Genomic DNA, 27,832 nt, shown 5'->3' on the forward strand with positions numbered 1-27,832 from the left:
ATTCAAATCCTTATCCATGTGAAACAAATCTACATGTAAAGACTAAACTTGAGTATCTTACAAGTTTTGCTTTAAAATATTATTATTTTTATTTATTACATTAAATAACAGAGAAACCTATCAATCATACAACAATACACTCACCAACCATTCATCAGAGAAACCTGATGAATGCAGGAGTAAAGGAATGATAAGAACAACACCACATCAAGGAAGAGGGGATTCATATGTCAGTCAGGGAACTATCATATCACTGCAATGCACTTCTGCAGCAGGACAAAGAAATGAACCAAATTCCATAGAGAAGATAACATGCCACAAAGTGAAGTCACATTGAGCTGCTGTCCATTTTGAGGTTTCAGAAGCTCATGGTGATGAACCTCAAAGCAGAATCACAGTTTCATCAGGCAGTCTTAGCAGAAGACAAGCAGATCTAAATTATATACAGAGGCTGAACAAAGTCCACTCTGCACTTCACCATAACAGAGAACTAACTGATTGGTTCCAATCATAATGCAAGGCTGGCACTGATCTTTTATCTACAAATAAATTGTAACCCTTTTCCCTACTGTTGAGTGGTAGACAGGTAGTATACCATGTATTCATATAGCACGCCAAAATCACAAAATATATAAGGCACAAAAATAAAAAATAAGAAGAAAAAAATATGGACAATTAAAAACCTTCAACTCTAGGCCTCGGCAGCGTAGGTGAGGGTGGTTTCCTGCTGCTGCTGCTTATCCTATTATCTTCTAGTGAAACTGTGGTAGAACAGCTTCGTCGCGGAAGCGGGATGGACAATGAAACTCTTGGGGACGATAGTGGTTGTGGCGGCGATGGTGAGAAATTTGTTGGTGGTGGTGGTGTGGGGATGATGATACCATTTATGCTTTGAGACTTTAGCATCTGTTTTCCTGAAACAACGGATGGCTCCTGAAGAGGGTAGCGGCTAGGGTATTTCATGTCTTGGACATTCTCCAGTGATTCCACGATGGTCCTCATGGTGGGCCTCTCCGAAGGATCCTTCTGAAGGCATTTCAGTGCAATGTCTGCAACAGTTCGGGCAGCTTTGGAAGGGAACCGTCCTTTGATGCGGGGATCCATGATAAGCGACAGGCGGCAATCATCATCAAGAAAAGGTCTACTCCACTTCACAATGTTCCGTTCTTCTTTAGGATATCGGCTGTCAAGATTCCTCCGGCCAGTCAGCAGTTCAAGAAGGACAATTCCAAAACTCCACACATTGCTCTTAGGAGTCAGCAACCCTTTCTCCAAGGTCTCCAATGATAGGCAAGCCTGAATGAAGATAAAAGAAACATCTCATTGAAGGTGTTCATGTTCACATATTCTCATCATGTTTACCTATTAAATAAACAAACAGAATCCTGTTGAAATAACTCTAATTCTCCTAACATAACATTTTGTTTCCATCATGCACGACCTAAATCATTTGATATCATAAATTTGATTCAAACATTGAAGAAAAATATGGTAACTGTAGTTCCACTTCATGTTGCAAGATGGCTCAGCCTACTGGTAACTCATTTTGTTCAAATTTCTAAAGGGCAAGTCTGCATTAGATAAATTTACCAGTCAGGGCATATCCAAGTACAAATTACTCAGAACAGGTTCAACGGACCACTTGACAGTAAAAAATGTTCTACAGCAGAGGAATGCATGTCATCAGGTAAGCTGCAGATGAGAAGCTAAAATATTACAGGAACTAAAAAGCAATTCACCAACCGATGATTAGAAAGTCTGATGCTGTAAGAATTTTGAATGGGACAGTTTCTACCGGCAGACACCAGAGCGTACTGCCGGTAGTTTTCAGATGTTCATCCCTATCCCATAGAAATAAGCCATAATGAAGAAACTTATAATCAGAAACCATATAAAAATATTGGATGTGTATATGCAGTAGGTGATATAAAACGATTGGCTTGTACCACATGAAATTAGGTTAGGTCAGCCACCAACCATCCCCCAGTGCATTTGAAAAAATTGGTAATATCATTCTGATAAATATATATTACTTGGCAGCATCTAATCCTTTTCATGGAACAAGACACATTTTGATTGGCTACTGTGCATATAAAGTAAATCACTTACAATAGAAGAACTTGAAATGCTCGTCTCCGGATTGTAACAGACACATCCGTATCCTGATAGCTTCGCACTGAAATCCTTGTCAACTTGTATATTTGATGTTGAAAACTCATGGTACATGGCCTGATAAAATTAAACAAACATGTCACTCAGAGATATCACAAAGCATAACACCAAACCACTCTAGAGATTCTTAAAACATGATAGATGTCAAATGCAATCCAAGACAGACTACAGCAGTTTGTTGATTCAAGATGAACCATTTTCAACAAGTGTACTAATCGGATCTGTTATGAATTGTTCCACATCTATAGTTACTCTATCAGAGATTGTATCCACAAAAGTTCTCCGAGCTTCCATGTTTTGAATTTCCCTTGATTGCAGATACATTAAATAATGATTCTCTTGTACTAGTAGAATGAAAAGATGAATGAACAAGATAGTGGTCATCAACGTCATAAATTTCATATCATCCTCATGAGATTGTCTATGGAGTATTAAAATAATTTTGTTTATGCAATAATTTCATGATATTAATCATCTTCTTGAGGCAGTCAATCCCACAGAAGAAATGAAAATTTTCAAAGTTCCCACCAATGGACAGAAATGCTCAGCTTACATACTTGAGTTTTGACAATCTTAAATTGCATAAAAAACATGTCAACGACAAAGTTGGTTCACCTGAAAAGGGCCTTCTTCATGTAAAAATGCAAGACCTCTTGCAGCACAGAGAGCCACTTTCATCCTTGTACACCAACCGATGGATGGACCATCTGATCTTCCATGAAGCAGCCGATCTAAACTTCCATGGTGAAGCCTCTCGTAAATCAATATCCGCTCACCAGAACCCTCTTGAGCATAAAATCCAATCAGCTTACAAAGGTTAGGGTGCTGCAGTGAAGCTAGCACATTCACCTCGTTAACAAATTCCTTCAACCCCTGAAATATCCAAAACATGATACTTTAATGATATATGTAACCATCATTACTTTTTTTTCAAAATATATGAATTAAAGATCAATGGCCTAGATTTTATCAGACAGATGCTGCAGACTGAATAAAAAAGAGGTGGTGAAATATATATGTGTGTGTAGAGATATCCTAATTATTTCTTGAAGTTTTAAAAGAAAACATTACCAAAAGCCATGTAGTCAAGAAGAGAACTTCTAACTTTCAAGAAGATGGTACTTGCTAGACAAGCAAAGGTCACTGAGCTACCAAAGACAAGGGATATTCACATATGCAAATATTCTGTCCATACGACAAACTCTTAAGAATTATACTCCCATGGAGAATTGATAAGTTCTCTGGAGCTCCACATGCAGAGTAAACACAAAAAGCGAGCATACAGGAAAGGAAGTCCTAAAATGATGATTTTCATATCTTTTAGTACCTGCATGGAATGCAATACGCGAGTAACTGTGGCTTCAGTCTTCTTCGACCCCATCGTATCATCGCTAAAGCTTGCCTTATAAATTGTAGATGAGGTGCCTTCTGAAATGCAACGGTCAGCAGAGAAATGCAGACATGCACTTGAAACTTCTTCATATGAGAATTTCCGGAAACCTCCCCCTAGAGGTGGCAATGGGAGTGGGCCAGAGGGGGCAATAGGACCGCTGGCGCTGCTTGAGTTGAAGCTTCCCAAATTCTTTAAAACTGAGTTGGCCTGCGGCGACGGGAGTGGAAGAGGTAGAGGATTTGAAAAGTGTTGGTCCTTCACCACCCGACCTCTGCCCCTATACTCCTCTTGGTCATCAAACTCCATGGAAGCAAGAGCATCCCGCTCAGCCACAACAAGGCTAGAAGGGGCAGACAATGCTCTGGTTCTGATGTTTGGATATTGACTGGCAGATTGAGATTTTGTTCGGTTTCTGAAACTTGGAGGGGCAGATTGGAGAGACGGCCCATGGGACTCTGGCACAGGAAGTGTGAATGTTGCATTCTCTTTGATGTTGGGGGGTTTTCTGCTAGACAAATTGCCACTTTTCTTCTTCTTGTGCTTCAAGATGGTAAAGCAACCCATTTTGCAAGTACCAATGAGTTAGATATGTCCTGAAAGTGAAACACAAATAACCATACCATCAGAAGAAGGTGGATGAGAATATAAGCAAGCGTATAGCAAGAATTTGTACAGCATTGATTCCACGGCCACCAAAAAAATTCTTCGATGCCAACTAACATGCCCTTGTGAGACTAAATCAATCATCTTCTTGAGGGGAAGAGATGCATATAAAAGACTGTCATCTCCAATAAAATTATGTTCGATCGAATCTGTTGAAGTCTCAAGTGATCTAGAAATGAGAATTCGCCAATTCGTCGTTTGATCGAATCTGTCGACTATCTAAGCAAAAGCAATACCTTTTTTGATAACGTAGTAAGCAGTATAAAAGTCAGAGACGGTTCTCCGAGTAACATTCAATTCGTCAAACAAGTTTTCCACTTGTTTGACGGCTATTACAATCTGAAACGACTATTACAATCTGGAATCGATTAATAAGAACTACGATGACGGCTATTACAATCTGAAACGACTTCCACTTCATCCTACGCCCTTCTGAAACAAGTTTTCCTATAATAACGTAGGAATATCCCCATAGATTTCACAAACTTACAACGATCCACCCTTGTTTCCTCAAGAACCCTCCAAGAGGCAATGAATTGTAAACCATACCTACCTTGATTCCCAAAAAATATTCCAAATTTACGAATACCACAAAAAAAGAACTCGAAGCAAGCAATCGAATCCTTCCGGAACAGAAGCCCTAAAAATAAACGTTCCAAAGACCGTCAATTTCTTAGACCTCCCCCCGAAAGAAAGCCCTTTGAGAATCACAAAGCCAAAGACTCGCATCGAGATCAAGCAACAAGGAACCGGGAGTGCAAAGCTCCAACCTTGCGTCGAAAGGTACTGCTCCGTCACCACGCCGCCGATCCAACGAGCAAGGCGCCTACTCCAGACAAAGAGACGAGTTCGATTCCGCGTGCGCGCGAGGCCCAGAGAGAGAGGTGAGAGATCACACGAGCCAGACGAGGAGAAGAGGAGGAGGAGGAGGAGGCAATGCAGAGGGAAGGGGGTGGGGAGCGAGAGGAAATGTGGAATTAGAATAAGGAGGTGGTGGCGACAGCATGAAGCACTGGTCAAAGAGGGGAAGGAAAAGTTGATGGGACAGCTACAGGGAGGACCTACCATGTTCGCAATAATACCCCCCGCCTCTCCTTGGATATGTCCCGAGTGCCACCGCCGAAAAATGATCAGAGATTTAGGCGTCTCTGCGCGGATGGCAACAACGTAAACAAATACTCTTTGGAGGGTAAGAGAATAATCCACGTTCCCATGGATGTGACAGTCAAGTCAAAGACGAAAAATATATTTTTTCCCCTCTTTACAAATCTATTTTAAGTGCAGTCAAAGAAAGAAAAAGGAAGGATGGAACGTTTGACCGCCTGATCACCCTACGATCGTCCACGGCCGAACAAACCGACGTTCGAGATCTCTTCTCGACGAAGGTGTGAGTCACGCCAGGGGAGGGAGTAGGAGGAGCAGCGCAACAACGCCCGATCCACTAGTTGATCATTAATTTGGAGGGATGCGGATCCGATCTACAGTCCACGAGTCCGACCCTAATCAAATCCAATGAATCGTGTGGCTGTTAGGACGTCAGATCACGGCCGACCACTTGAGGTCAACCGCCACCAATGCTGGTCTGCGGAGACGCCCGAAGCGTTGCACTCCGTTCTCTGGGCTTCCTCTCGTCGTCCTCATTTGTTTCGTTGCAATGCTTTCTTTGGGTTTATTATATATTATTCTTATAATTAATAATCTCGACACCTCCCAACTTTTCTCGCAACGTAAAGACACCTAAACGAAAGATCAAAGTCACGCATAGGCTCAACTTTTCAAATAAGCCCATAAGAACCACTTCTTATCGATTTCGTAGTTAGAAAAATAAATCTAGTTCTGAATTAATAGACGTCGACGTAGCCCGATTTTACTAGTCTTCCCTTTTCGAATGAACGATGAGAATACGTCATCTTACTTGACCAAAAAATCAAAGAAGAGTCCATATTAAATATTACTATCATGCCAGATAAGAAGAGTCTCGACAGAGACCCATCCGCTCCACCCAGTACCTAAGTAAAAAAATCATGTCCCGAGCCAACCCAGGACAGACAAACAGAAGACACTCTTTATTCTCTTAATTCATTATTAATACTATTATCTTTCTTCTTTTTTATTTTTCTAACTTAGACATTGGTCAAGTTGAGACACTAAGTCTATTTATTCATCCTGCTTGCCACATTTGCTATCCATATCATCAGAAAAAGTCATCATAAGGGACTTATACTTTTGGTAGAGAACCAATCGGATCAACTCACCGGTCAACGATCTTTGTGTATTAACAAGTATATTAAATTTTATATTTTTTTAAAATTTATATTAAGAATTTTATACTTATAAAATTAAAATATTTAATCTTATTTAATTTTTACGTTATTTATTTTATTGATAAAAATATCATAGGATTTACTAGTAAGTACATGCTAATTCTATCTTATTTCGGATTATATACGATATTTTCATCAACAAAATCGACGATACGAGGAGAAATAAAATTAAATATTTTTTATTTAAATAAATATAAAAATCTCAATCTTCATTCTTTAGGTGTATAGTCTATTTACATAATTCTATATGTTTTAAATGAAAGTGAACTTATTAGGATTCTTATTAACCGAAACATTTGAGCTCTTGAAAATGTCGACGTTGACAAGTATTTTTCTTATCTTAATTAAATCTAAATTATTTGGAGGGTTTGATTGTGAATTCAAATGGGAAAATTTTCTTTATGATTTATTATATTAATACCTCATGAATATATATTTTTGTTTTAATGAAAGAGTACGATGTGACACAGATTATTGAGAGTATATAAAAGGATCTATGTTTGAGTTGAGATTAATTAAATTATCTTTATAATTCATTTTACATGAAAAAAATCTTGATTTCCTTCCTAAGGAAAATGATATGATAACGACTATTAAGATGATTTGGATTTATATTACAATCAAATGTCGGGTCACAATCCAATCTCGGTGTTGGATGCTATGATAGCACTCTTCTATTCAAAGAGTACTTATCAGCCCGATTGACTTCATACAATGCCATGAACTCGATGCAACATTACATGTGCTTCCGCATAACAATTAAGGATGTCAGATGTCATGAGATTAAAGGTAGGTTTTATGGGTTTGATTTTGTACATAGGAAACAAAATTCTCACCATTTATTGCTCTTGAATGTCCCATTTAATGTTTTTGCCCAAGATTCAAATTTTTATATATATATAAAGACTACGACAATCATAATAATTCTTCTAGACATATCAATACGGTCACAAATAACATCAATAATAATTCAGTAAAATTTTAAAAAATCTTAAGTTTTTATTTATTCTAAATATATTTTTATTTATACCTAACATTCTTATTTTCTAAAAGATAAAATTATCTTTTAACTTTTTTTTTTTGTCCCTCGACATTATGTACCAATTTGACACGATGTCTTGTTGCCTTCGTCCCGTCGCTCTCGCTTTTGTCTGTGAACTATACCCTCCCTCTCATCTATCATTTTCGAGATATCATTAAAGACTTTACTTTTGTCCCATTGTATATCTCGAGGAGGTGGTCATTGATTGGATGAATGATCCGTGAATAATTAAGAAAAACATTGAGTTGATGACGAGCTATGTGAAAGCCAAAAATAATTTTATTTTTTTAAATAATAAGAAAAAGGATAATAAAAGTATATTTAAAGGTTTTTTTTTTATAGGAATTTGCCAATGCAATGGTAGCAAAAGATGATTGTTAGATATGTAAATGACATAACGTCCATTTTCGGCCAAAATGGGGACCAAGTAGGGTGACAGGAAATGACACGACACGTGCTGCCATCAAGCGGTGCGTTCGTGTCATCATCATGATCACCATCATCATCATCTGCATGATCACGGATGAGGCGATTCCATGACATGTCCACCGACGACATCGCCTCCGCCATGATCTAGCAGCGACTGCCGGCAAGTCGGGCACGACGAGTGCGAAGCCAACCACTTGTCGACGCACCTGACATGGAACCCGTGGTGGCACCTGGGGAGCACCCGGACCTTCTCCCCGTCGGCGAACTCGCCGAGACATATGGGGCATTCGGTGGCCGGGAAGTCGGCCCCCGAGCCGTACACGGCCACCGGGATGCGGCGGAGCGACCGCTTCTTGAGCCCCGTCGCCGCCAGCCTCGAAGAGACCTCCTCGGGGTTCTCGAATACCACCCGCCGGCCGCACCGAAGAGCGCATCGCACCACGGAGTTCAGCCCGAGCGCGAACACCAGGGCGCACAGCAGCGCCGCGAGGATGAAGACCATGTTGGTGTCAAAGCTGGCGGTGCCGCCGCCGCCGCCGCCATTGTTCCCGGTGGCGTGCTGCCTGGTCCCGTTGGCCGCGGTCGGTGGCGTCCCCAGGAACTCGCCGAGCAGCCTACGCATTGCGGATTCTGTCATGCAGCCGCCCCAGGGCGAGAAGTAACATAAGAAGAGGAAAGAGGAGTTGTGAGACTTCAGCCTTTCTCTCACTGATCCCTCTCCGAATAGTCTTCTCGGGGAGTGATGCTGCGAGGAATCCGAGAAAGATAAAAGACATCAGAAGAAGCAACCTTATTGCCTTAGAAGGAACCAACGGCGAAGAAGAGGAGAGAGCTATCGCAGACCTCTGAATTGCTTCTGCCGGAACCCACTGCTGCCGGTGACTGCAGACCTTTGGCTTGCACGATTAAGCGAGATATTTTGGCTGGATGAAATCAGTGACCTGGGAGGAAGAAGGGGAATCTACACAGACACGGAGAGAGAAAAAGGAATTGACATGAAAAGATGTACACAGTGCTTTACAGAAACATGTACGTCAAAGTTGAGCTTCTCACAGGCGATGCATCGATGAGAAATGAACACCTAAACCACTTGCTTGATCTTTCATGTTACAGCCAACACATGTTACGACAGCCATGAAGGGGACATAATGATGTGCTGGCTCTCACAGCTTTCAATCTCGCATTGGTTGACAGTGGCTCTTAGGGTACTGATGGGGCCTGCAGGAAGATGTCACTGCTGCATGCTTGCTAGATATTTTGCTGCTGGTGATCTCCGTGTGTGGTGAAGTGACAGAGATCTTTTCAGCTCAGTCCACCTCCTACCAACCGCACCTTGTAGAGAGCAAACGGCTCGTTGAGATCTTGTGATAGAGGTGCATGTGGCACCTTTTAGAATGAAAGAAGATCCATGGACGTCCACTTCGGCCGCGTCCAATTACTCATATCATTACTCTGAACAAAGGCGATTACACATACTGAGGTATCGATGGGCTCACGAGATTACGCACATCAACTCAGTAATGTCATTTCTCATTGTATTACATATGATTGGGTGAGAGGTTCTATTCATGAGAGATTACGCTTCATGAAGCTACAGTATGTGCGTGTCAAAATGATATGGGAGAGGAGACTGTGCTGACCAACAAAATTGGTTTGATGAACTTATGCTGCTAAGTGAATCATCTATCATTTTTAGCCAGAACAAGCCCAGGAGAACAGCATCAAACAAAGATTCTACGTTTGAGTACATACCGAGTACATCAACTAGAAAATGAGCTTCAAATAGATAGTAACACAATTACAGAACCCAACCTACTGCAACTACGTGGATATATGTAAGCTACAACGACGATGGAGAGCTTGCACACTCGGAAGAATGTTCCCAGAACATTAACTCCCACCTTATTTATGTGGAGGCACTCGAACACCTTCTCCGGCACAAAGTAGCAGCTCGATCACTTCACCCTGCAAAAACAAGTAACCGGTAAAAGCGGTGTCTCAAGCATTACGTTGGATTCATGATGTCTTATGGTAGCCATATCCACATGTACAGCGTCACGTTCAGATACTTGCCGAGAGCAGTCGGTGGAGGGGCTGATGCTGAAGGGGATATTGACGCCGCACTTCCTCGGGATCCCGGAGATGAGACCGGGCTGAAGCCCCTGGATGCCGGCCGTGGATCTCTTGAGGCAGTTACACGTGGTCTGCCGGTCCGGCGTGGTCCGTGCGGCGCCATCGAGCGCCCTCACCCCGGAGCAGCACCCAGCGGTGAGAGGCCCTATGGCGCGGGCGTAGCCGAGGCACGGCGTAAGGTAAGAGACCACCTGGCCACAGCTGATCGCCGCGTGCGCCCCGGCGGTAACAAGGCAGGCCAGCACGAGAGCCAGGAGAGCACCAGAGCGAGCCATGGCGTTGCGGTACTGCTCCTATACGTACGTCTCTCTATTCTTCTCTTGAGGATGGGTGGTGTGCAAGGAAAGGGCTGCCATGGCTGTGCTTATAGCATGAGGGAGGGGTAGGTGGGAGTTGGGTTCACGAAGGATATCGCGTTAAACTGGTGTCCTACAAAATGGGGTACGTGAGAGGCTGCACAGTAAGTAATGTGTAGCGTAATGAAGGTTACGGAAGAACATGTCCTCCGAATCAGTACAAAGTGGTGACATGACTCCTTTCGATGGGTTAGAAGGGACGAGCACTGATGCAGTGGTTTAATGCGGCGTCACAGGGCATGACAAGTCAAGTCGAGATTCGTGCCTATATGCCATGCGTACGGTGATACTGTTCCTACCATTTAATCTTCCCTGTTGATGATTAGTAATACGTACGAGTAGGCAGTAGCTATTGCGTTGCAAAATGACGAGCTTGTCCTTTCGATGTAATATTTATTACCTATAATTAGAAAATATTAAAAATGTTTAATATTTTTTACACCTAAAATAATATGAACATTAACTGACAAATAACTACAAAAAAAAATCATTGCATGAATTCCACTACATTAAGATAAATAATGGATTGTTTCCGAGAATATTTCTCTCGTTGGGAGTCGTTGACTTTAAAGAATGGTTGGATTCTATCTCCCCCCTAATCTTTCACTCTCGGGATTAATTTCTTAGCCATCGAAGGGAAGCATCATGGCATCAATCTTTGTTGAAGGAGGCTAGCGAGGAATCCACTACTACTAGAGTTTTGTTCTCCACCTTTCTCCGTTCAACCCTTCTTAGATCAATGCGACGTGAGAGCCTTGGCTACTGTGTTCATATGATAATCGCAGTCATGGAAAGAGTTGACCCATAAAAGAACAATAAAATGATACGAGTACAATATTATGATATTATAATATAATTGAAATATAATATTTTTAAATAAAAATTAAAATAATATTAAGAAAGAGGTAAATTTTAAAACACTTCAAATATTTACAAGTGCAAACACATTTACTCCATAAACTATGTTATTATTTATAGAATACAATAGTAATTATCTTATCATCTTATGTCATCTATTATTAACTTAGATATAAAAATTATCTTATGATGATAATTTTTTTATATCATGAGCTACATAACTAGAACTACTTAAAAGATGACTAAAACTATCCGTAAGTATCAAGGATAATGACCTACAAATCAATTTTCAATCATTCCTCTTTATTCGTAGTTATCTAAATCAATTTGAGATAAAATAAATATGTTTTTGAAATAAAAATGACTTAATGAGAATATCTATAATTTATTCATCGACGTTATAATACTTTATTATTATAACTCCACTTACTATAATATTTCGGATGAAATTATAACATATTTTTATATATTTCATTCTTCTGATTGGATTCTATCATTGAAACTAACTTTGTTGTTACAAAATATTTTTTTTTTTTTTGTTCTCAATTAAAACTTTTGAAAAAAATTTAAACCATATTATTTGACAAACTGATGATGTTCTAACTACATATTCTACTTTAGATGTTTGACAATATATTTATTGTTTGCTTCTTTAAGTTTTAAGATATGGTTGGGGTAAAATGTTGGTTGAAGTTTTTTTTTTTTTTTCTATTATCCAAATCTTTTACCTGATCACAATCAACCAAATAATTTGTATTTAAGATTATAAGAATACTAAATATCAATTCCAATAACATAACGTATAATTCTCTTAACATCTCCCAAATTATGTTTACTTTAATTATATATAAACCTGGATATTACACTAACAGAGAAAATAATATCTTATTGAGTATGAGTTAGATCACATCTCTAATTAAACTTCTGTTGTATCTTACATTTGTTAAGTAAATATCATCTTTAAATTTTAATTTCTTATTTATATTCTTAGGTGTTATAATAGATTTATAATTAAATGATGTAAGACTTTTTAAGTAGATGTATTGCATATCTTTTTTTTATGAAATAAAAGCTTTATCTAATCCTTATTTTATCTTCAATATAAGAAAATAGTACAATAGACCTAAATATGATATTTCAAATTTATTCATTATATATTTCTTTAGAATTAGATGAACTCATATATATAATATTATTGATATAAAGATAACCCAAGATTATGTTTGTCTTCCTTTTTTATATAAAAAATAGGTTCATTATTACTCCTCAAAGTCAATTTTGCTGCACCATACAATTAGAGCTTGTTTAAGCATATAAATAGTTTTTATATATTTTTTTTCTTTATGTCCTTTAACGAAAAAAAACCTAAGAGTTAAGTAATAATATTTTTTTCTAAGTTTTCACTTAAAAACATATATTTTACATCAAATTAACAAATAAACTAATACAAGTGAGTAGTTAAAGTCAAAAAAAAATTCTCACGGTTTTAAATCTAGCAATCGGAAAAAAAATATCATTAAAATTAATGTATTATTATTATGAATATTCTTTTGATATAAGTGTGCTTTTGGATACATCTCTCTGTATTATATTTTATTTTGAATACCTATTTCAATTTAATAGTTTTTTTTTCTTTTAGTAGATTTATTAGCTCTTACGTTTCATTCTTCTCAATTGATTTAATTTTCTTCTTTATTATTTTTTATCATTCTTTTTCTTTAACTGTTTTCTCAAAGTTAGTAGAAGATTTGAATTAAACAAAATAAATATTAAATCATAAAATTTTGTTAGTGATTTAAATTTTTCTGAAGAGGTTTCATCTAAGAAATTATTTGATAAATCTAAATTGCTATTGATTGAGGCTAATGATGAACTTGTTAGAGTTGTATTAACTACTTGATTGTGCAAACTATTTAATTATATTAAAATATAAATTTATTTTTTACTATTATCCTAATTTCGACTTGTCATTTCTTTAAATATAATATTTTTATTAATAGTGACTTTGTCACTAGCAAAATTATACAACCAATATGTTTTGGATTGCCAAAAATAATCAATTAAGATATTGTTTTTAATTTTTTATTAAGCTTATGATGATTTTATGAATTTATAAAAATATAAATAATACAACCAAAAATTTTAAATGGCTTTTACTTTTGAAGTGGAAGACTCTCTTGCGACTTAAAATATATTTTCTTCATTTTTTTCAAAGTGATTTGTTAAATCTTACTTCATATGCTTGCAAGGAACTCATTAGTTTATTAAAAAAAAGGTAGACAAATATTTTGACTCATCAATTATAACAACAACATGATCAAATTTTAGAATTATAATCCTCAATTTTTTTACAACAACAATATGATCATAAAGATATTTATAGTAAGATTTTATTTTACTAATAATTTTATTTATTCTAGAAAGAAAATCTTGTTGATTCATTGTTTTTCACGAATAAAATTTCAAACTCACGAGGAAGGGTTTGAAGTCTTACCATAACCACCTTCGATGAGTTTTGAAATTCGTTTTAAAGTATTAATCAAGCTTATTTTGAGGTTATAGCTACTGTAATTTTTAGAAGATTATATCATGTTTAGCTTGTCGAATAAAGAATAATGTTTTTAAGCTCTTTTTATTTTCCATAGTCTAATTTCTTTATTTGAATCATTAGCATATCTATTTTTTATTAAGTCTCAAAAATCTTGAAACATAAATAGAGTTTTTATCTTAATACTTTAAAATTTATAACATTTATCCAAAAAGATAAGATTAAAAAATTAAGATATAAAATTACCGAAGTCACAATTGTCTGTTCATTTCTAACTTGGCTCTAATATGACATATATGAAGTAAGAAAATGACAAAAGCAAAATGCTGTATGTTTCATCAATTATGCCCTATTTATAAAATATAATGATAGAATATAATGATAACTACCTCAGTATCTCATGTCACCTATGATTAAATTAGGTATATAAATTATCTTCATGATAATAACTTCATTGATCATGGGGTAAATTAATTCTCAACAAATATTCATTTGTGAATTTAAAAATATGACTTCCATAACTAATATATATATTTGGGATCATAAGGGCCATCACTCTTTATTAGGATTAATTTATGAAAGTGTACTCTTCCTATTCATAAAATTACTAACATATTTTTTTAAAAAAAAATTATAAATAAATATTAAATTTATTTATTATTTTTATAAAAAAATTATTAAATTTATTGATTATTTTTATATTTTACATCAATAATATTCTCATACTATTTGATAAACATATTTAGTTCATCGAGAGGAAAATTAAACTACACATTTATAAGCATTTACTAGAGTCTATCCTAAATTAAAAATTATACAAGGCTCACCCAAAACAAGAAATTCATCATGGCCATAGTGCTATTTTTTTATCCGATGAATTTTGTTATCTTTGTCCTAAAGATATCAATACGCATAGAGTCTTCATGGCTTACCCTTAAAAAAATATTTATATATTTTTTTATCCTTGATCCCAAGGATCTCAATTCATATTTTATCTTCCTTCACCATTTATCCTTAAAAATATATAAATTATTTTTTCATATATGTACTCATAAGAAAATGAAGAATTATATATTAGACAATATCAGACTCATATTAAAGGTTGAAGATTCAAAACGTCATTCCATATATTTTGACACCTAAAGCATTAGTACGATGGTTGTGTCTAGACCCACTTACCAACGATTAAGGGTTTGAAATCTCACTCGATATATTCTATAATTAAAATACTGATTTAATAATAATATATCATACCCACTTATTAAACGTCGAGTGCTCAAAGATCTCATCTAATATATTTTTATTAAATATATTAGCCAACTTAACTAATAAAGACTTTCAAAATATCACAACAATATATTGATCTCGAATCATGCCTTCGTCACTTATCTTGACTAGCCCATCGGTCCCTCGAGTGTCGTGGTCAATTGATTCGGGCCCAATCTAAAAGCCCAAGCCCAATAAGAGCCTTAATCGAACGATCAATTCAAAGTGCATGAACGCCATCTCTGCCATAATAAATATATAAAAATAATTAATAAATGAACAAATCCTATGTGGATTTGATTCATCCTCTCATCGGCAGACATCACGGATGCAAAGTCACACGAATAAATCTAACGATGTGATTTCAAGTCGAAGCGGCAGAGGTCAGTGATTGAATAGCTGCCACGTTTTCAATTCAAGTGCTCTTCAACTGCAGACACTAAACGTGCCATGTCTTTCAAATAATGGTTTCAATCTCACTCCAAAGATAGGGTATGAATAATGATAATAATAATAGATAAAGTCACAATGGTTTCTTAGATTTGACGTATTCAAACCGTCCTCCAATAATTGTGATGGACGAGTCGATTTGATAAAGATTATTATATATTAATAATTAAAATTTTAAGTTAGAATTATTAGATCATATGATCATGTATAAGATATATTATGAATATAATTAGATTCTAATTATGATTATCAATATAATTATGGTAGGATTTCTCGAGAGATTGAATTTCTTGATGAGATCGACTATCCTAATTAATTATCCTAGATTCTTTATTTTCGTCTATCCTTAATCACATAAATTGTTATCTTATTTCTCTTTTGTCCCTGGTTCATCATTTATAATGATCCTATAAAGAATAAGAATAGAAGAGAAAGTGAGTCTTGTTCTTTTTACGACTTTACTATAATTTTTTGATTCAACGACGAATTAGATAAAAGCTTTTTGAATGATATCGAAAGATACACATCGTATCGATTTATTATTATTTGATTTCAGATTTTAGTATTAAGATTTTTTTACGTAATAATAACATAAGAATGATTTTTACGCTTATAAGAATCTCCACAATGACTTAATCTTTGTTCGAGAGCGACAATTTTAATATTCTCCACATAGCTCTTATCATGTTAGTGTCGAGGGTTACACTAATTGAGTTTTATATATCAAATCATAATTTATTAACATCACATATGTATTTTTTTGAGACATAATTATCTTGAATTGATTAATAATATAATAATTCATCGTTGACTCAAAAATTATATATTATCGTGATGAGAAAAAAGACATCTTCACGTTTTTACTGTCCAAGAATTTCATGTTTTGTTCAACATATAGTAATATTACGAAATGAGTTGTGTGTGCTTGTCACATTAATCACACACATAAAAATTGATGATAAGTATAATTACTTGGTCTTTAATTATATTATGGACATGGACACATCATCAAATAAACCTCGAATATACGTGGAAAGAATCGACCAGATCAGCATTATGATTCGTATTTATGATTGATCAATCATTAATGAAGCCCAACAAATTCATTTATATTTAAGCAAACAGAACATCTTGGGCGATTATTTTGACGATAGATGAACGTTTAATGTTCGTACTTTGATGTCATAGAAGAAGAAGAGGGGAGAGAGAGAGAGAGAGAGTGTGTGGTGGGTGGACGAAGGGGGTGTGGAACAGTTGATGGGTCATGTCACAAGAAACAGTTGTGGATTGGGAGGATGCATGCGTCCAAGCCCGGTGTGTATGGGTGGACCCCCACCCACATGGGTGTTTGGGTGCATGCTGAGGAGGTGGGTCCTATTTTGACCCTATTTTATTTCAGAGGATTGCACACACAGTTACATTCACACATATACTGATATAGTTTGACTATAGCTTATGTCACCTTCCAAAAATTAAGTTTCTTCATCTGTCTTTATCCTTGCCATTCACTGAGAAAACCCACGTCAATTTATATATATATACGTGTATATATATAATTAACGTAAGAGTAGGAAGCATGTTGCATCAATTGAAGATTTGTGCTATACTTGCAAGATTTAGACATGGCATCCGCCCTTGTCTCATTCCTCGGTCAATGTCACGTCTCAAGAACAATGCCGAGCTCCAAGATATGCTCACCGTGTTGGAATCGACATGGCACCCGTCCATGTCATGGGATTGGCCGCAATCCCCGCTACCCCATGTGCTCCTAACATGGTGGGGTCCTCCTCCCAAATCATCACCTAATCTCTAATAATTTACAGTTAATTAAAGATGTGGCTATGCTTCCCTGACTTGGCTGTCTATCACAAACAATTACGGGGGTATACTTTGGGTTTCCGTTTGGTTCGTAGTTAAAGCTCTACGCCTCCAGCATAACGTGATGGGTGAGATGGTCCAAACCACGACACAGGAGGAGGCGGGCCCCACGGCATCGGGAGTTGGTACTCGCACCGCAACATTTGCATGTGCGTTGGATATGCATGCGCAGCGCAATCCGTCTCGAGACTGTGGCCGGCTTTGGACATACGAACGCCCAACTTGTCTCTGCGTGCCTCCCCCCCCCCCCTTCTCCTCCTATAAATGCGCTCCCTCCCCCCCTCCTTCCCATTTCATCAAACACCTGCGGCGCACGTTCTCCGATGGCATCACCAAACTCCTCCCTCTCCGATGCCGTCTTCCTCCTCTTCTCTTCCCTCGGCCTTCTCGTCGCCGGGGCCTCCGGGTACTCCGGGTGGGAGAGCGCCCACGCCACGTTCTACGGCGGGGGCGACGCTTCCGGCACCATGGGTAACTAGTTGCCCTTTATGTCTCTCTCTCTCCGTCAGCACGTATAGCGAGTGCTGTGGTTATATTGCTGCTGCCTTTGTGTGAATGGCAGGTGGAGCGTGTGGGTATGGCAACCTTTATAGCCAAGGCTATGGCACGAACACGGCGGCGCTGAGCACGGCGCTGTTCAACGACGGGCTCAGCTGCGGATCCTGCTACGAGCTGAAGTGCGACGACGACCCGCGGTGGTGCCTCCCGGGGTCGATCGTGGTCACCGCCACCAACTTCTGCCCGCCCAACAACGCGCTCCCGAGCGACAATGGCGGGTGGTGCAACCCGCCTCGCCCCCACTTCGACATGGCCCAGCCGGCCTTCCTCCAGATCGCGCAGTACCGCGCCGGGATCGTGCCGGTGGCCTTCAGAAGGTGAGCTCCTTTCCCCCCCGAGACCCACGCGGCGCCACCACGTCCGCGACATCTCTCACTGATGTGCCTGCGATGCCGCTGCAGGGTGCCGTGCGTGAAGAAGGGCGGGGTCAGGTTCACCATCAACGGCCACTCCTACTTCAACCTGGTGCTGATCACCAATGTCGCGGGCGCCGGCGACGTGCACTCCGTGTCCATCAAGGGCTCCAAGACCGGGTGGCAGGTGATGTCCCGCAACTGGGGCCAGAACTGGCAGAGCAACTCCTACCTCGACGGCCAGAGCCTCTCCTTCCGCATCACCGCCAGCGACGGCCGCACCGTCACCAGCTTCAACGTCGCCCCCGCCGGCTGGCAGTTCGGCCAGACCTTCGAGGGCGGCCAGTTCTGACCTCCATCACTCCCATTCTTCCACCCACCAACCATCGCAGCAGGAAGAGAGAAGAAACCTCTTCAAACACTATATATACATACATATTATGGATGTGTGAGATAGAGATGATGCCAAGGCCGAGGTTGCTTGATGAGCACCCGCCAATGCCTTCTCTTACAAGTAGAGAGGTATCATATGATGCTGGTCTTAATTAGCTTATAAGGATTGCAGGCAGTAGTACTACTCTATTATTCCTCATCAAATGGATGAGAGATGGCTGTGGGGAGAGGCAACTGTACTCGTGTGTTGTGGCAATACACTATCTGTAGCAGCCACACATTTGCATGAAATATATGAAACATGCATTGCTTGTCGTTTGGCACCTCACTGTCTCCTTTCTTGATCTCTTCCAACATGTGACTGAGAAGGAATTGTCATCTTCTTCACAGGGCTATTAGTTTCCACCATTGACATCATATTCTTACGCTTCAAACTCCCGAGTATATATTTAGACCTCATTACATTGCACCAGGTTGACAAATCATGAATGCATGCTTCTGTCATCTTAACAGGTCTACTTTGACTGGATCAAAAGAAGGATACCAAAGTCAAAGAAACACTTCACTGTTGCCTTGATATCCAAGTCTTAACCGATGAAGAAAGAAGAAAGAAATGAAAGACTAAGGAAGGATACTATACAATAATAGCTAAATACAAATACTAAATCTCTCTTCTCTCCTTTCTCGAACTACTTCAGATGCATCTCTCATCAAAATTTTATATAATAACTAAATCCTAATTCAGAAAGTTTCTTCCCATTCTTGAATTACTTGTCTATTCAAGTAATTTGGATTGTATTAGGAATCCAAAAAATACTTGCCAATCATCACAGCCATCCAACAATGGCAACGAAGTCTATATTTATATTTTCTTTGATAGCACTAAATCTGAGCAATAATTCTTTATCGTTTGTGTTTTAGTGAATACATATTTTGTTTTGTCATGAATATAATTCTTGTGACAATAAATATGATTATGATGCTTTGTTGTTTGGTATTGGATGGAAATGATTTCTAAAATAGCTGTTTCTTTTTTTTTCTTAAGGAGAAAAATGTTAAATATATGATACAATTTATGAGCCAAAAGACGTCAAATACACTTTAAATTGGAAAAAATAAATCATATTTTCACATGAAACCAAAATAAAAATAAAAAGAGTAATCATCTAAATTTATCTTGTTTTCAAAGAAAAAAAATAAATAGATGAATTCCAGGAAAAAAACCACTTGTATGCAAGTATCTGAAATTAGTGTTGATATAATATTATAGATTTTATTTTTATAAATTTATTTATTTATCTAAATTATCTAATTAATAATTGGAGTCGATTCAAATAAATTTGGACCGGTTTGAAATTTGCTGAACCAACCCCAATGAACCAAGTCTATGGGCCAAATCAATTAAAACCAAAAGCACCACACACACACACACACACACACACATATATATATATAATAATAATAATAATAATAATAATAATAATAATTTCTCATATTAATCGTATTTGTCTCTTTTTTTTATTGCTTATAAAGTTGCAACGAAAATTCCAAGCTTAGCGACAACACCACCACCACATGAACCGTTGTCAAGGAGTCCGAGGTGGGTCCCACGTGACGTGGAGGTAAAACAAATATAAAATTGAAAATAACAACAACAAAAAAATAAGTCAATTTAAAACGCTATCGACTTCATTTTACCTTAAAAAAATATCATAATTAATATTTTCTGCATATTTCGACCCAAAAATAGGAAAAAGAGAGCAGCAAAAATAAGTCGGAAAAAAAGACGTTTGGGAAGGGTTCCCTTTTATAATTAACAATTTATAATTATATTATATATATATATATATATATATATATATATATATATATATTTGGCCTTTTTTAATCACACGCAGCCAAAGGGGTTTTCGTCCGAGCACAGGGAACCGATCCCATACGAAACCTCGAATAGCCTCCCAATCCCTAAACCCGCCCCAATTCCGCCCCCTTCCCCCAATTCCGTCGCCGAAATCCCTCCTCCAATTCCGATCGACTCCCGATCTTGCAAGGGGAGTATCTCCTCTTAATTCCGTCCATCTATCGGTCTGTCGCCCTGACCCTTCCGCCGTTTCGAGTCGCCGTCGGTTAGAAGGCTTGGGACCGCGTGGGTGTTCCGGATTGAATTCGTCTTGGAATGGGAGATCTGCAGTCGTGGCCGCCGCTGGACAACGGCGACGCGGCTGGGGGGCACCACTCGCCGCGGGCGCAATTGCAGGAGCCTAATCCCCACCCCTCGATGATCAGGGCCGAGAACTGGCGACGGGCCGAGGAGGCCACTCGAGAGGTCCTGCGGTGTATCCGGCCGACGGTGGTCTCCGAACAGAGGCGGAAGGCCGTCGTGGATTACGTACAGCAGCTGCTCAGGACGCGCATCCCGAGTGATGTGAGTCTTTTGTACTTGGTTTTTTTCTGTCCGATCTTTTATGGCGATGTCTAAATGGCTTCTATCTGTTGACTTTGTTATTTTTTTCTTTTTTTTTGGTTAAATTTGGTATTTTTCTTGCGCATTTTTGGTTCTTTACAGTGGGGGATACTTGATCTGGGCGGCCCTTTTTCAATTGTAGTTCGTAAATGTTTTTGCAGTATGCATGATGGTTGTGGTTCACGTCTCCCTCACTGTGTCTTCGCGTTGTTTTTTGAATTGTGTATTTGTTAGGTGTTCATTGAGTGTGGTGATTTCTTTTTCGCACTTCCTTAAGTGATAATTGACTTGTTACTTTAACTTTTACTTCTATAAATCAGGTCGCATGCTGTTCTACATGGAACATCGCAGTTCTTACCCTGATTGCGCCTTTGTGGATTATCCTTTGCAAAGTTAGATGTTTTTTGTAACTTATTTATATTGTAGAATATTCATGATACGCCATGATCTGCCACAGCTTCCTCGGTACAAAATTTGCCTATTGGTTGTTATTATCTTTTAAAAGAAACATATATTCCTGCACCTTCTTAGCATTAACTCCTCTTCTGCACTTCTTATGATCTTGACCATTTGAAAATGTAGGTTTGATGATAGGAATAAACGATTCTAAATATTGTTTTCATGACCGCATTGTTGTTTATGTGGTTCTGCTAAATATATTAGTGTTTAAAATTGTACTCAATTTTGTTTTAACAGTCTTTATTGCTAATGCAAATTCTATCAGGTGTTCCCATTTGGATCAGTTCCCCTGAAGACATATCTTCCTGATGGAGATATTGACCTTACTGCTCTTGGTTTTCCAAACACTGAAGATGCTTTGGCAAATGAAGTGTGTTCTGTTCTTGGAGAAGAAGAACGGAATAAGGATGCCGAGTTTGAAGTGAAGGATGTACAACTCATTCGTGCTGAGGTTCCTCAGCCTGCTGATTTCAGTTTAATGTCCTATTCATGTGACGTTTCATTTATAATGGATCATGAACTATTATTAGTGCTGTATGTTTAGCTTGGATCTGTATCTTCTTTTCAGAATTTAACCAAAAAAGAAATGGAGGTGGATTTGAGTAACTTATACACTCTCTAGGTTGAGAGAAGAGAATTGGAGAAGACAAAGGGAAGAGGAAATAAATATGGTGATTTTTATTTTGACCCCATTTTTTAATTCTCTTTGAAAAGAAGGGAGAAATGGGATAAAGAAAATCTTTTAGCGCCCCATTTTTCTTATCTTCTATATTTTTAAAAAGTAGGGAGATGTCTTTATTGTCTTTTCTTTTCCTCTCCCAATCAAATTTGAGCCTCAGGCATATGGTTGGATATTATACAAAAAGAAAATCACCACATGATATGTTTTCCATCACAAGGTGCATATTGTCTTGTTTATGATCCATAGTTTTATAAGACTGTGATTTTGTCAAATCATGCCTCCACATTGTGCATCAGGGCAGACAGTGATAACAGACCCTTACAGCTATGTTGATAGGAGGTCTGCAATAATCATGTTTTTGAGTCTTATGATGTGAATTTCTGTGGGCAGGTTAAACTTGTCAAATGCATCGTGCAGAATATTGTGGTGGATATCTCATTCAATCAGATTGGTGGGCTTTGTACACTTTGCTTTCTTGAGAAGGTAGTGTCAAAAGTTTGCTGGTGCAACTTCGGAAATCTGACCTTTTATTTCCTTCCAAGACACAAGAACTCTTGAAGATGACATCAGATGTTATTGCTCATATGAATTTTCATTCTTGGCAGAAAATTTTAAATCCAGTGCTGTCTTGTAGGTTGACCGAAAAATTGGAAAAAATCATCTTTTCAAACGCAGTATAATATTGATCAAAGCTTGGTGTTATTATGAAAGTCGCATTCTTGGAGCTCATCATGGTCTGATTTCGACATATGCATTGGAGATTTTAGTATTGTATGTCTTCCATCTATTCCATAATTATTTAGATGGCCCTCTGGCGGTGAGTGCTCCAAGAAATAAACACCTCATACCTAAAATTTCAGTTTTCTTTTTTACTTATATATTTTTGCAATGGGTTTTTGGGCAATAAACGTCTTGTATTTCTTATGAGGGGCTGTCATTTTCCAGGTTCTATACATGTTTTTGGACTACTATAGCAAATTTAATTGGGAGAAATACTGTGTCAGTTTAGATGGTCCTGTTTCTGTTTCTTCGCTACCAGAGCTAGTCGGTAAGCAGACTAAGTGTTACTAGTCATGGCAATTGTATAAGACTGTAACTGCTTGGTGACCAGTTCGATTATTCTTTCACAGTGGAACCACCAGAATCTAATGGGAGCTGTTTACTACTTAATGAGGAATTTATTAAAGAATGCACAGAAATGTTTTCAGTTCCATCTAGAACATATGGAAATAATTACCAGGTATTCACTCAGAAGCATCTAAACATAGTTGATCCTTTGAAACGAAACAATAATCTTGGACGAAGTGTTAGCAAAGGTACGTGAATTTTTTCCTTCTGCTTAGTTCTAGTGGATTGCAGTATTGCAAAAGAATTTGAAGACCTTTTGTTAAGTTGTTCCTTGTATTCCTTTTTGATTGCAGGTAACTTCTACCGTATTCGCAGTGCATTTACTTATGGTGCTCGAAAACTTGGTCAGATACTTCTATTGCCTTCTGAAAGTATTGCAAATGAAGTTAATTTGTTCTTCAAAAGTACTTTGGATAGACATGGAACTGGGGAAAGGCCCGATGTGCAAAATGCAGCTTCTAGTCATCCAGACAGTGGAACTATTGATGATAATAGGGTTGAATCTATATTATCAAACTTGAATATTGAAGACAACAACAAGGAGCCACATGTTCTATGTTCAATGGCCAGTATGTCTAACGGCACATTAAGTGAGAAGATAAATAACATCAAGATTTTAGACTCGGAGCAGGAGAACACATCCAAAAAGCAATCTGACAGGCATTCCTCTAGTCAGAATTATAACTCAAACTGGCTGCATAACTGTTTTAAAATTGGTTCTGTTGTTCCTGTGGAAGATGTTTCAGGTAAAGATTTGGTTGATAATGCTAGAGATCTTGTTTCTGCTAGATCATATGATTCAAGGTCATCAGATGAAAGTCTCAAGGCTTCAACTTCTGGAAAAGTTCATCATGCACCCCACTTGTTCTTTCATGTAGAGAACATATCTGAGGATGGGATGATCGATAATTTGAATTCAGGGGATAATGGAACAGAAAGAGTGTCTTCAGGCAGATCTTCAGCCCCTAATGAGGAAATGAAACATGAAATTAAGACATTAAGTAGTGCATCCTGTTTTAGAAAACCCACTTTTTCTGTGGCTGCTGGATCCATCCATGAATCATCATCATCAAGTTGGAATTCCTATCTGTCAGAAGATTCAAGCCTTGGGGATTGCTCAACTAATGGAAATTTAAGTCATGCAAGTCCCAAATCTAGTAAATTGTCAGATCTCATTGGTGATTATCGTCTGTACTTTAGCAATCTTCAACATGCTCAGGAGTTCCAGGAATGCATAGTGAGCTCATTTCTAGTCCCAGTCTACCGAACATCTCCTTCCCAGTTTCAGAGCAAACACACCTGGAACATGCGAAACATGTACTCGCATCTAGGTGCAAATGGACTTGGTCCTGCACCACCATTTTCTCCAAGTTATTATTTAATCCCACCTGTGATTTCTAATGATTATGGTACCAAAGATATCACAAAAACAAGGGGAACTGGCACGTACCTTCCCAACACGGTATATTGCATTTATGCTACTACTTTGGCGTGATTCTGTATGTTTTTGATATGATTAAAAATTAGTCAATTTGGACAAAATCTTCTTTTGTTCAGATTTTCTTTTTCAATGTTGCTTTGTTATGTTTTATTGTAATCCAATCCAGATCTATTAGTAAATATTTCTTAAAGTTGGGATTATACTTAAAAATTGTTCACTTGTGGTATAGTTAGGTTTTTTATCATCCTCAGCCACAAGATATGGATCATTTTAAGGGAACAAACTTTTATGGAATTACGGCTGGCATAATCTATATCTGTGGAGGTGCTCACTACTTAAAAATTTATTTGATATGCAGAATTCTCGTTCATACAGAGATAGACAACCATCAGGAAGGGGCAAGAATCAAATGCTTACAGATCACTCTCCAAGATACCACAGACATGGTCCCATGGACACACCAGATTATGGGGGTTCATCAGAGGAAAGGAATCAGTGGTCATCTCCACGTTCACAAGCTCCAGCTTTTGTGGTAAATGGTCATGAAAAGCCAATTCCATCGGATGTTCCTCAGTCCACACGCCCTGCTTTTGTGGTGGTTCCCCGTGGCAATCCACCAGAGGGAAAACTCGAATTTGGGTCTCTTGGTCCTGTTACTGTGGGAGTTCCCTCTCCAGGACAAGGTAGCAATTTTGATTCAGTCAATCCTGTCGGTCGGGGCTTAGGGTCAGTGATTCCTGAATCAACGGTTGAAAGACCCTATAAGAGCTTGAACCATGCAAGGTAATAAACATTTCCTGGAATTTCTATTATTAAATGCAGCAGAGTTTGGTATCCATAGTTTTGTATAGTTTTTTCTTAGACGTGAATTCAACATATGCCTATCAGAACTGACTATCATGAAAGAGTATGCAGTATGTTGACTAACGGATGCTAGATCCAGCCTTTTTGTTTGCATGAATAAATAATTTCAGCTGAAGCAAACTAGTATTTATTATGTCAGGAATATTCCAACTTTTTTTTTTGGATAATTACAACATTTTTTGTCTTAAGCTTCTAGCTAAAGTTTTGTTGCTGTTATTTGCAGCATTTATGGTACTATAAAAATATATAATCCGTGTTCGAGAACCATATTTTATATTGGTTTCCTGATGAAATTAGTATTTAATTGGGACCAGATTGAGTCTTACTTTATCGATCTTTTAATTGTCAGGATTTAGATTTGTGTTAGTGTTTATATTTCTGGGATCATGGTGACTTGTAGAAGATCTGTATTACTGAGGATTGGTTGTTTTTCAGGTTTTATTGAATTTGAGGTCTTTTTTGTGCTGTCTTATTCGGGATGCTGGGCTACCAGTAGGAGATAGTTCTAAAACACGCGGGAATAAGCTTTAATTTGAAGAGCTCTGACATAGCATAAAAGGCACAGGATTAAGCGTCTGCCTTAACTCTTATTTTTGAAGGAGTAGGAGCTATCCAAATTCATTTAGGTCCAGAAAAGATGGAAAAATAGAGGAGAAAATAATGCTGATAAGGAAACAAATAAGAGAACCAAGATTCAGCTTGCTTATCTCAACCAAACCTTAGCTTAATATATTTGTCTTCCTTTTTCCTAAGCCATTAATGAAAATACACTTGAATAGTTTTCATTAGGGTTGTTTGACAGTCCTTGAGGGAGCAACCTTGAAAATGTAATATTGAATCTAGAAAATTTAGAAAACGGTGAAGCTTAAAAGCTGTCATCGTCTAGGAATTGTATTATTGAATCTATGCATTATTCAAGAGAGCAAACTTGGCAGAAAATCTATTAGATATAAATTTAACTATTATCTGTAGAAGGTAGATTTGGCTGATCGCAGAGGAAGTAGCATAAGAGGACATTAATAAACTTCGATATTATTGATAATCTCGGTTTATGCTGCAAATGTATTGAATCTGAACTTGTAAGTAAGTCAGTTATAGCGCGTAGATTGCTGAGTATAGGGTTTAAGATCACATTCGGCAGTACAAATTTCTTCACTTACTTGATTGGGGAAAAGATCCCTGACAAGTTACATACCCATTTGATAACCTTAAGAATGCACAATGAATGAAATGTGCAGGCTAAGCCAACCATATCAGCTCAAAGATGAAGGTGATTTCCCTCCACTAGCCGGATGAAGGCCATGGACTACATTCTCCTACATCAAGTAGAAAGCAGATATGGGAAGACTTGAACATCAAATGCTAACTATGTGGAGCAGTTGCTTCAGCAGCAGTTCTAAGGTGTAAATAGTAATGCGTTTTTTGTGTTAGGGTGGTGAATTAGCATACTGTACATCCTAATTGTCTTTTTAAAATCGGTATCTCACACCACATTATGGTGGATTTTGATCAGGTCGTGATTTTATTCCCCTCTTTCAATCTATATAGTTTGTGCCTTTGCAACGCTTTAAAGTGATACGGTCATTGGTTTGTTAGAAAGCGATGCGACAATTGGGGAATCGATGCGATGCGAAGCTGTTATTTTATTATAGCAAAGAAACTGTTCCAGGTGCTTTTTGTTTTTAATTTGTTCATCATGTTCTTCAGCATAACTTTTCCTAATTTCTGATTTCATCTAAGTTGCACATAAGACATGTTGGATGCTATATAGTTGCCTTTAGAATCTCTAAACTTGAAAGACATTCGTTATCCATTGAACACAGGAAGATTTCTTCTGAATCCCAGCCTTCATTGACATTCGTTAACTATATAGTCATGTATATAGTTTGCCTTTGCATTTCCATCACCTTGAGAGATCTTGTTCTTGGATGCGGAGGAGGCATCACAGGCTTTATTATTTTGATTCTCCAAATTGATT

At 37.8% G+C, this 27,832-nt stretch overlaps 5 protein-coding genes across 11 annotated transcripts; 2 read left to right on the forward strand and 3 right to left on the reverse strand.

Moving 5' to 3' along the window:
- Positions 1 to 413: 413 nt before the first annotated feature.
- Positions 414 to 5,220, reverse strand: LOC135584945 (probable serine/threonine-protein kinase PBL1). Its single transcript, XM_065193010.1, has 5 exons — positions 4,999 to 5,220; positions 3,500 to 4,158; positions 2,788 to 3,045; positions 2,110 to 2,229; positions 414 to 1,296 (listed from the first exon to the last, which is right to left on the reverse strand). The coding sequence occupies exons 2-5, from the start codon at positions 4,127 to 4,129 to the stop codon at positions 676 to 678; spliced, it is 1,629 nt and encodes a 542-aa protein (XP_065049082.1). The 5' UTR covers positions 4,130 to 4,158; positions 4,999 to 5,220; the 3' UTR covers positions 414 to 675.
- Positions 5,221 to 7,952: 2,732 nt separating this feature from the next.
- Positions 7,953 to 9,196, reverse strand: LOC135586285 (RING-H2 finger protein ATL74-like). Of its 6 annotated transcripts, none has more exons than XM_065193012.1 (3): positions 9,077 to 9,196; positions 8,867 to 8,984; positions 7,953 to 8,768 (listed from the first exon to the last, which is right to left on the reverse strand). In XM_065193012.1, the coding sequence occupies exon 3, from the start codon at positions 8,658 to 8,660 to the stop codon at positions 8,112 to 8,114; it is 549 nt and encodes a 182-aa protein (XP_065049084.1). In that variant the 5' UTR covers positions 8,661 to 8,768; positions 8,867 to 8,984; positions 9,077 to 9,196; the 3' UTR covers positions 7,953 to 8,111. The 6 variants fall into 6 exon arrangements, with proteins under 6 accessions (XP_065049084.1, XP_065049088.1, XP_065049086.1 ...); XM_065193016.1 differs by having other exon boundaries at positions 7,953 to 8,653; positions 8,813 to 8,984; positions 9,077 to 9,192; XM_065193014.1 differs by lacking the exon at positions 9,077 to 9,196 and adding an exon at positions 9,057 to 9,073 and having other exon boundaries at positions 8,867 to 8,964.
- Positions 9,197 to 9,741: 545 nt separating this feature from the next.
- LOC103992516 (non-specific lipid-transfer protein 1-like) lies at positions 9,742 to 10,533 on the reverse strand. Its single transcript, XM_009412240.3, has 2 exons — positions 10,097 to 10,533; positions 9,742 to 9,988 (listed from the first exon to the last, which is right to left on the reverse strand). Exons 1-2 carry the CDS (start codon positions 10,429 to 10,431, stop codon positions 9,979 to 9,981), a joined length of 345 nt encoding a protein of 114 aa, XP_009410515.2. The 5' UTR covers positions 10,432 to 10,533; the 3' UTR covers positions 9,742 to 9,978.
- A 7,260-nt stretch (positions 10,534 to 17,793) lies between these two features.
- On the forward strand, positions 17,794 to 19,139 carry LOC103992517 (expansin-A4). Its single transcript, XM_009412241.3, has 3 exons — positions 17,794 to 17,983; positions 18,075 to 18,387; positions 18,472 to 19,139. Exons 1-3 carry the CDS (start codon positions 17,836 to 17,838, stop codon positions 18,773 to 18,775), a joined length of 765 nt encoding a protein of 254 aa, XP_009410516.2. The 5' UTR covers positions 17,794 to 17,835; the 3' UTR covers positions 18,776 to 19,139.
- A 1,574-nt stretch (positions 19,140 to 20,713) lies between these two features.
- On the forward strand, positions 20,714 to 27,366 carry LOC135679352 (uncharacterized). 2 transcript variants are annotated; one of them, XM_065193017.1, is made up of 9 exons: positions 20,714 to 21,241; positions 22,005 to 22,190; positions 22,812 to 22,904; positions 23,056 to 23,238; positions 23,367 to 23,469; positions 23,552 to 23,737; positions 23,843 to 25,011; positions 25,349 to 25,773; positions 27,093 to 27,366. In XM_065193017.1, the coding sequence occupies exons 1-9, from the start codon at positions 20,993 to 20,995 to the stop codon at positions 27,148 to 27,150; spliced, it is 2,652 nt and encodes an 883-aa protein (XP_065049089.1). In that variant the 5' UTR covers positions 20,714 to 20,992; the 3' UTR covers positions 27,151 to 27,366. The 2 variants fall into 2 exon arrangements, with proteins under 2 accessions (XP_065049089.1, XP_065049090.1); XM_065193018.1 differs by lacking the exons at positions 20,714 to 21,241; positions 22,005 to 22,190 and adding an exon at positions 22,218 to 22,410.
- Positions 27,367 to 27,832: the final 466 nt, after the last annotated feature.

Source organism: Musa acuminata, chromosome BXJ1-7 (assembly GCF_036884655.1).
Source record: "Musa acuminata AAA Group cultivar baxijiao chromosome BXJ1-7, Cavendish_Baxijiao_AAA, whole genome shotgun sequence".
Taxonomy (NCBI): domain Eukaryota; kingdom Viridiplantae; phylum Streptophyta; class Magnoliopsida; order Zingiberales; family Musaceae; genus Musa; species Musa acuminata.

Excerpts from the sequence above, each read along its gene's own strand:
- LOC135679352 (XM_065193017.1), top strand. The coding sequence starts at position 20,993 with ATGGGAGATCTGCAGTCGTGGCCGCCGCTGGACAACGGCGACGCGGCT. Across the intron at positions 22,905-23,055 it reads CACTTTGCTTTCTTGAGAAG|GTTGACCGAAAAATTGGAAA; the intron begins GTAGTGTCAAAA and ends GCTGTCTTGTAG. Across the intron at positions 23,239-23,366 it reads ATTTAGATGGCCCTCTGGCG|GTTCTATACATGTTTTTGGA; the intron begins GTGAGTGCTCCA and ends GTCATTTTCCAG.
- LOC135584945 (XM_065193010.1), bottom strand. The coding sequence starts at position 4,129 with ATGGGTTGCTTTACCATCTTGAAGCACAAGAAGAAGAAAAGTGGCAAT. Across the intron at positions 3,046-3,499 it reads GCGTATTGCATTCCATGCAG|GGGTTGAAGGAATTTGTTAA; the intron begins GTACTAAAAGAT and ends TGGATATTTCAG. Across the intron at positions 1,297-2,109 it reads GCATTTCAAGTTCTTCTATT|GCTTGCCTATCATTGGAGAC; the intron begins GTAAGTGATTTA and ends ATCTTCATTCAG.
- LOC103992516 (XM_009412240.3), bottom strand. The coding sequence starts at position 10,431 with ATGGCTCGCTCTGGTGCTCTCCTGGCTCTCGTGCTGGCCTGCCTTGTT.
- LOC103992517 (XM_009412241.3), top strand. The coding sequence starts at position 17,836 with ATGGCATCACCAAACTCCTCCCTCTCCGATGCCGTCTTCCTCCTCTTC. Across the intron at positions 17,984-18,074 it reads CGACGCTTCCGGCACCATGG|GTGGAGCGTGTGGGTATGGC; the intron begins GTAACTAGTTGC and ends TGTGAATGGCAG. Across the intron at positions 18,388-18,471 it reads GTGCCGGTGGCCTTCAGAAG|GGTGCCGTGCGTGAAGAAGG; the intron begins GTGAGCTCCTTT and ends ATGCCGCTGCAG.
- LOC135586285 (XM_065193012.1), bottom strand. The coding sequence starts at position 8,660 with ATGACAGAATCCGCAATGCGTAGGCTGCTCGGCGAGTTCCTGGGGACG.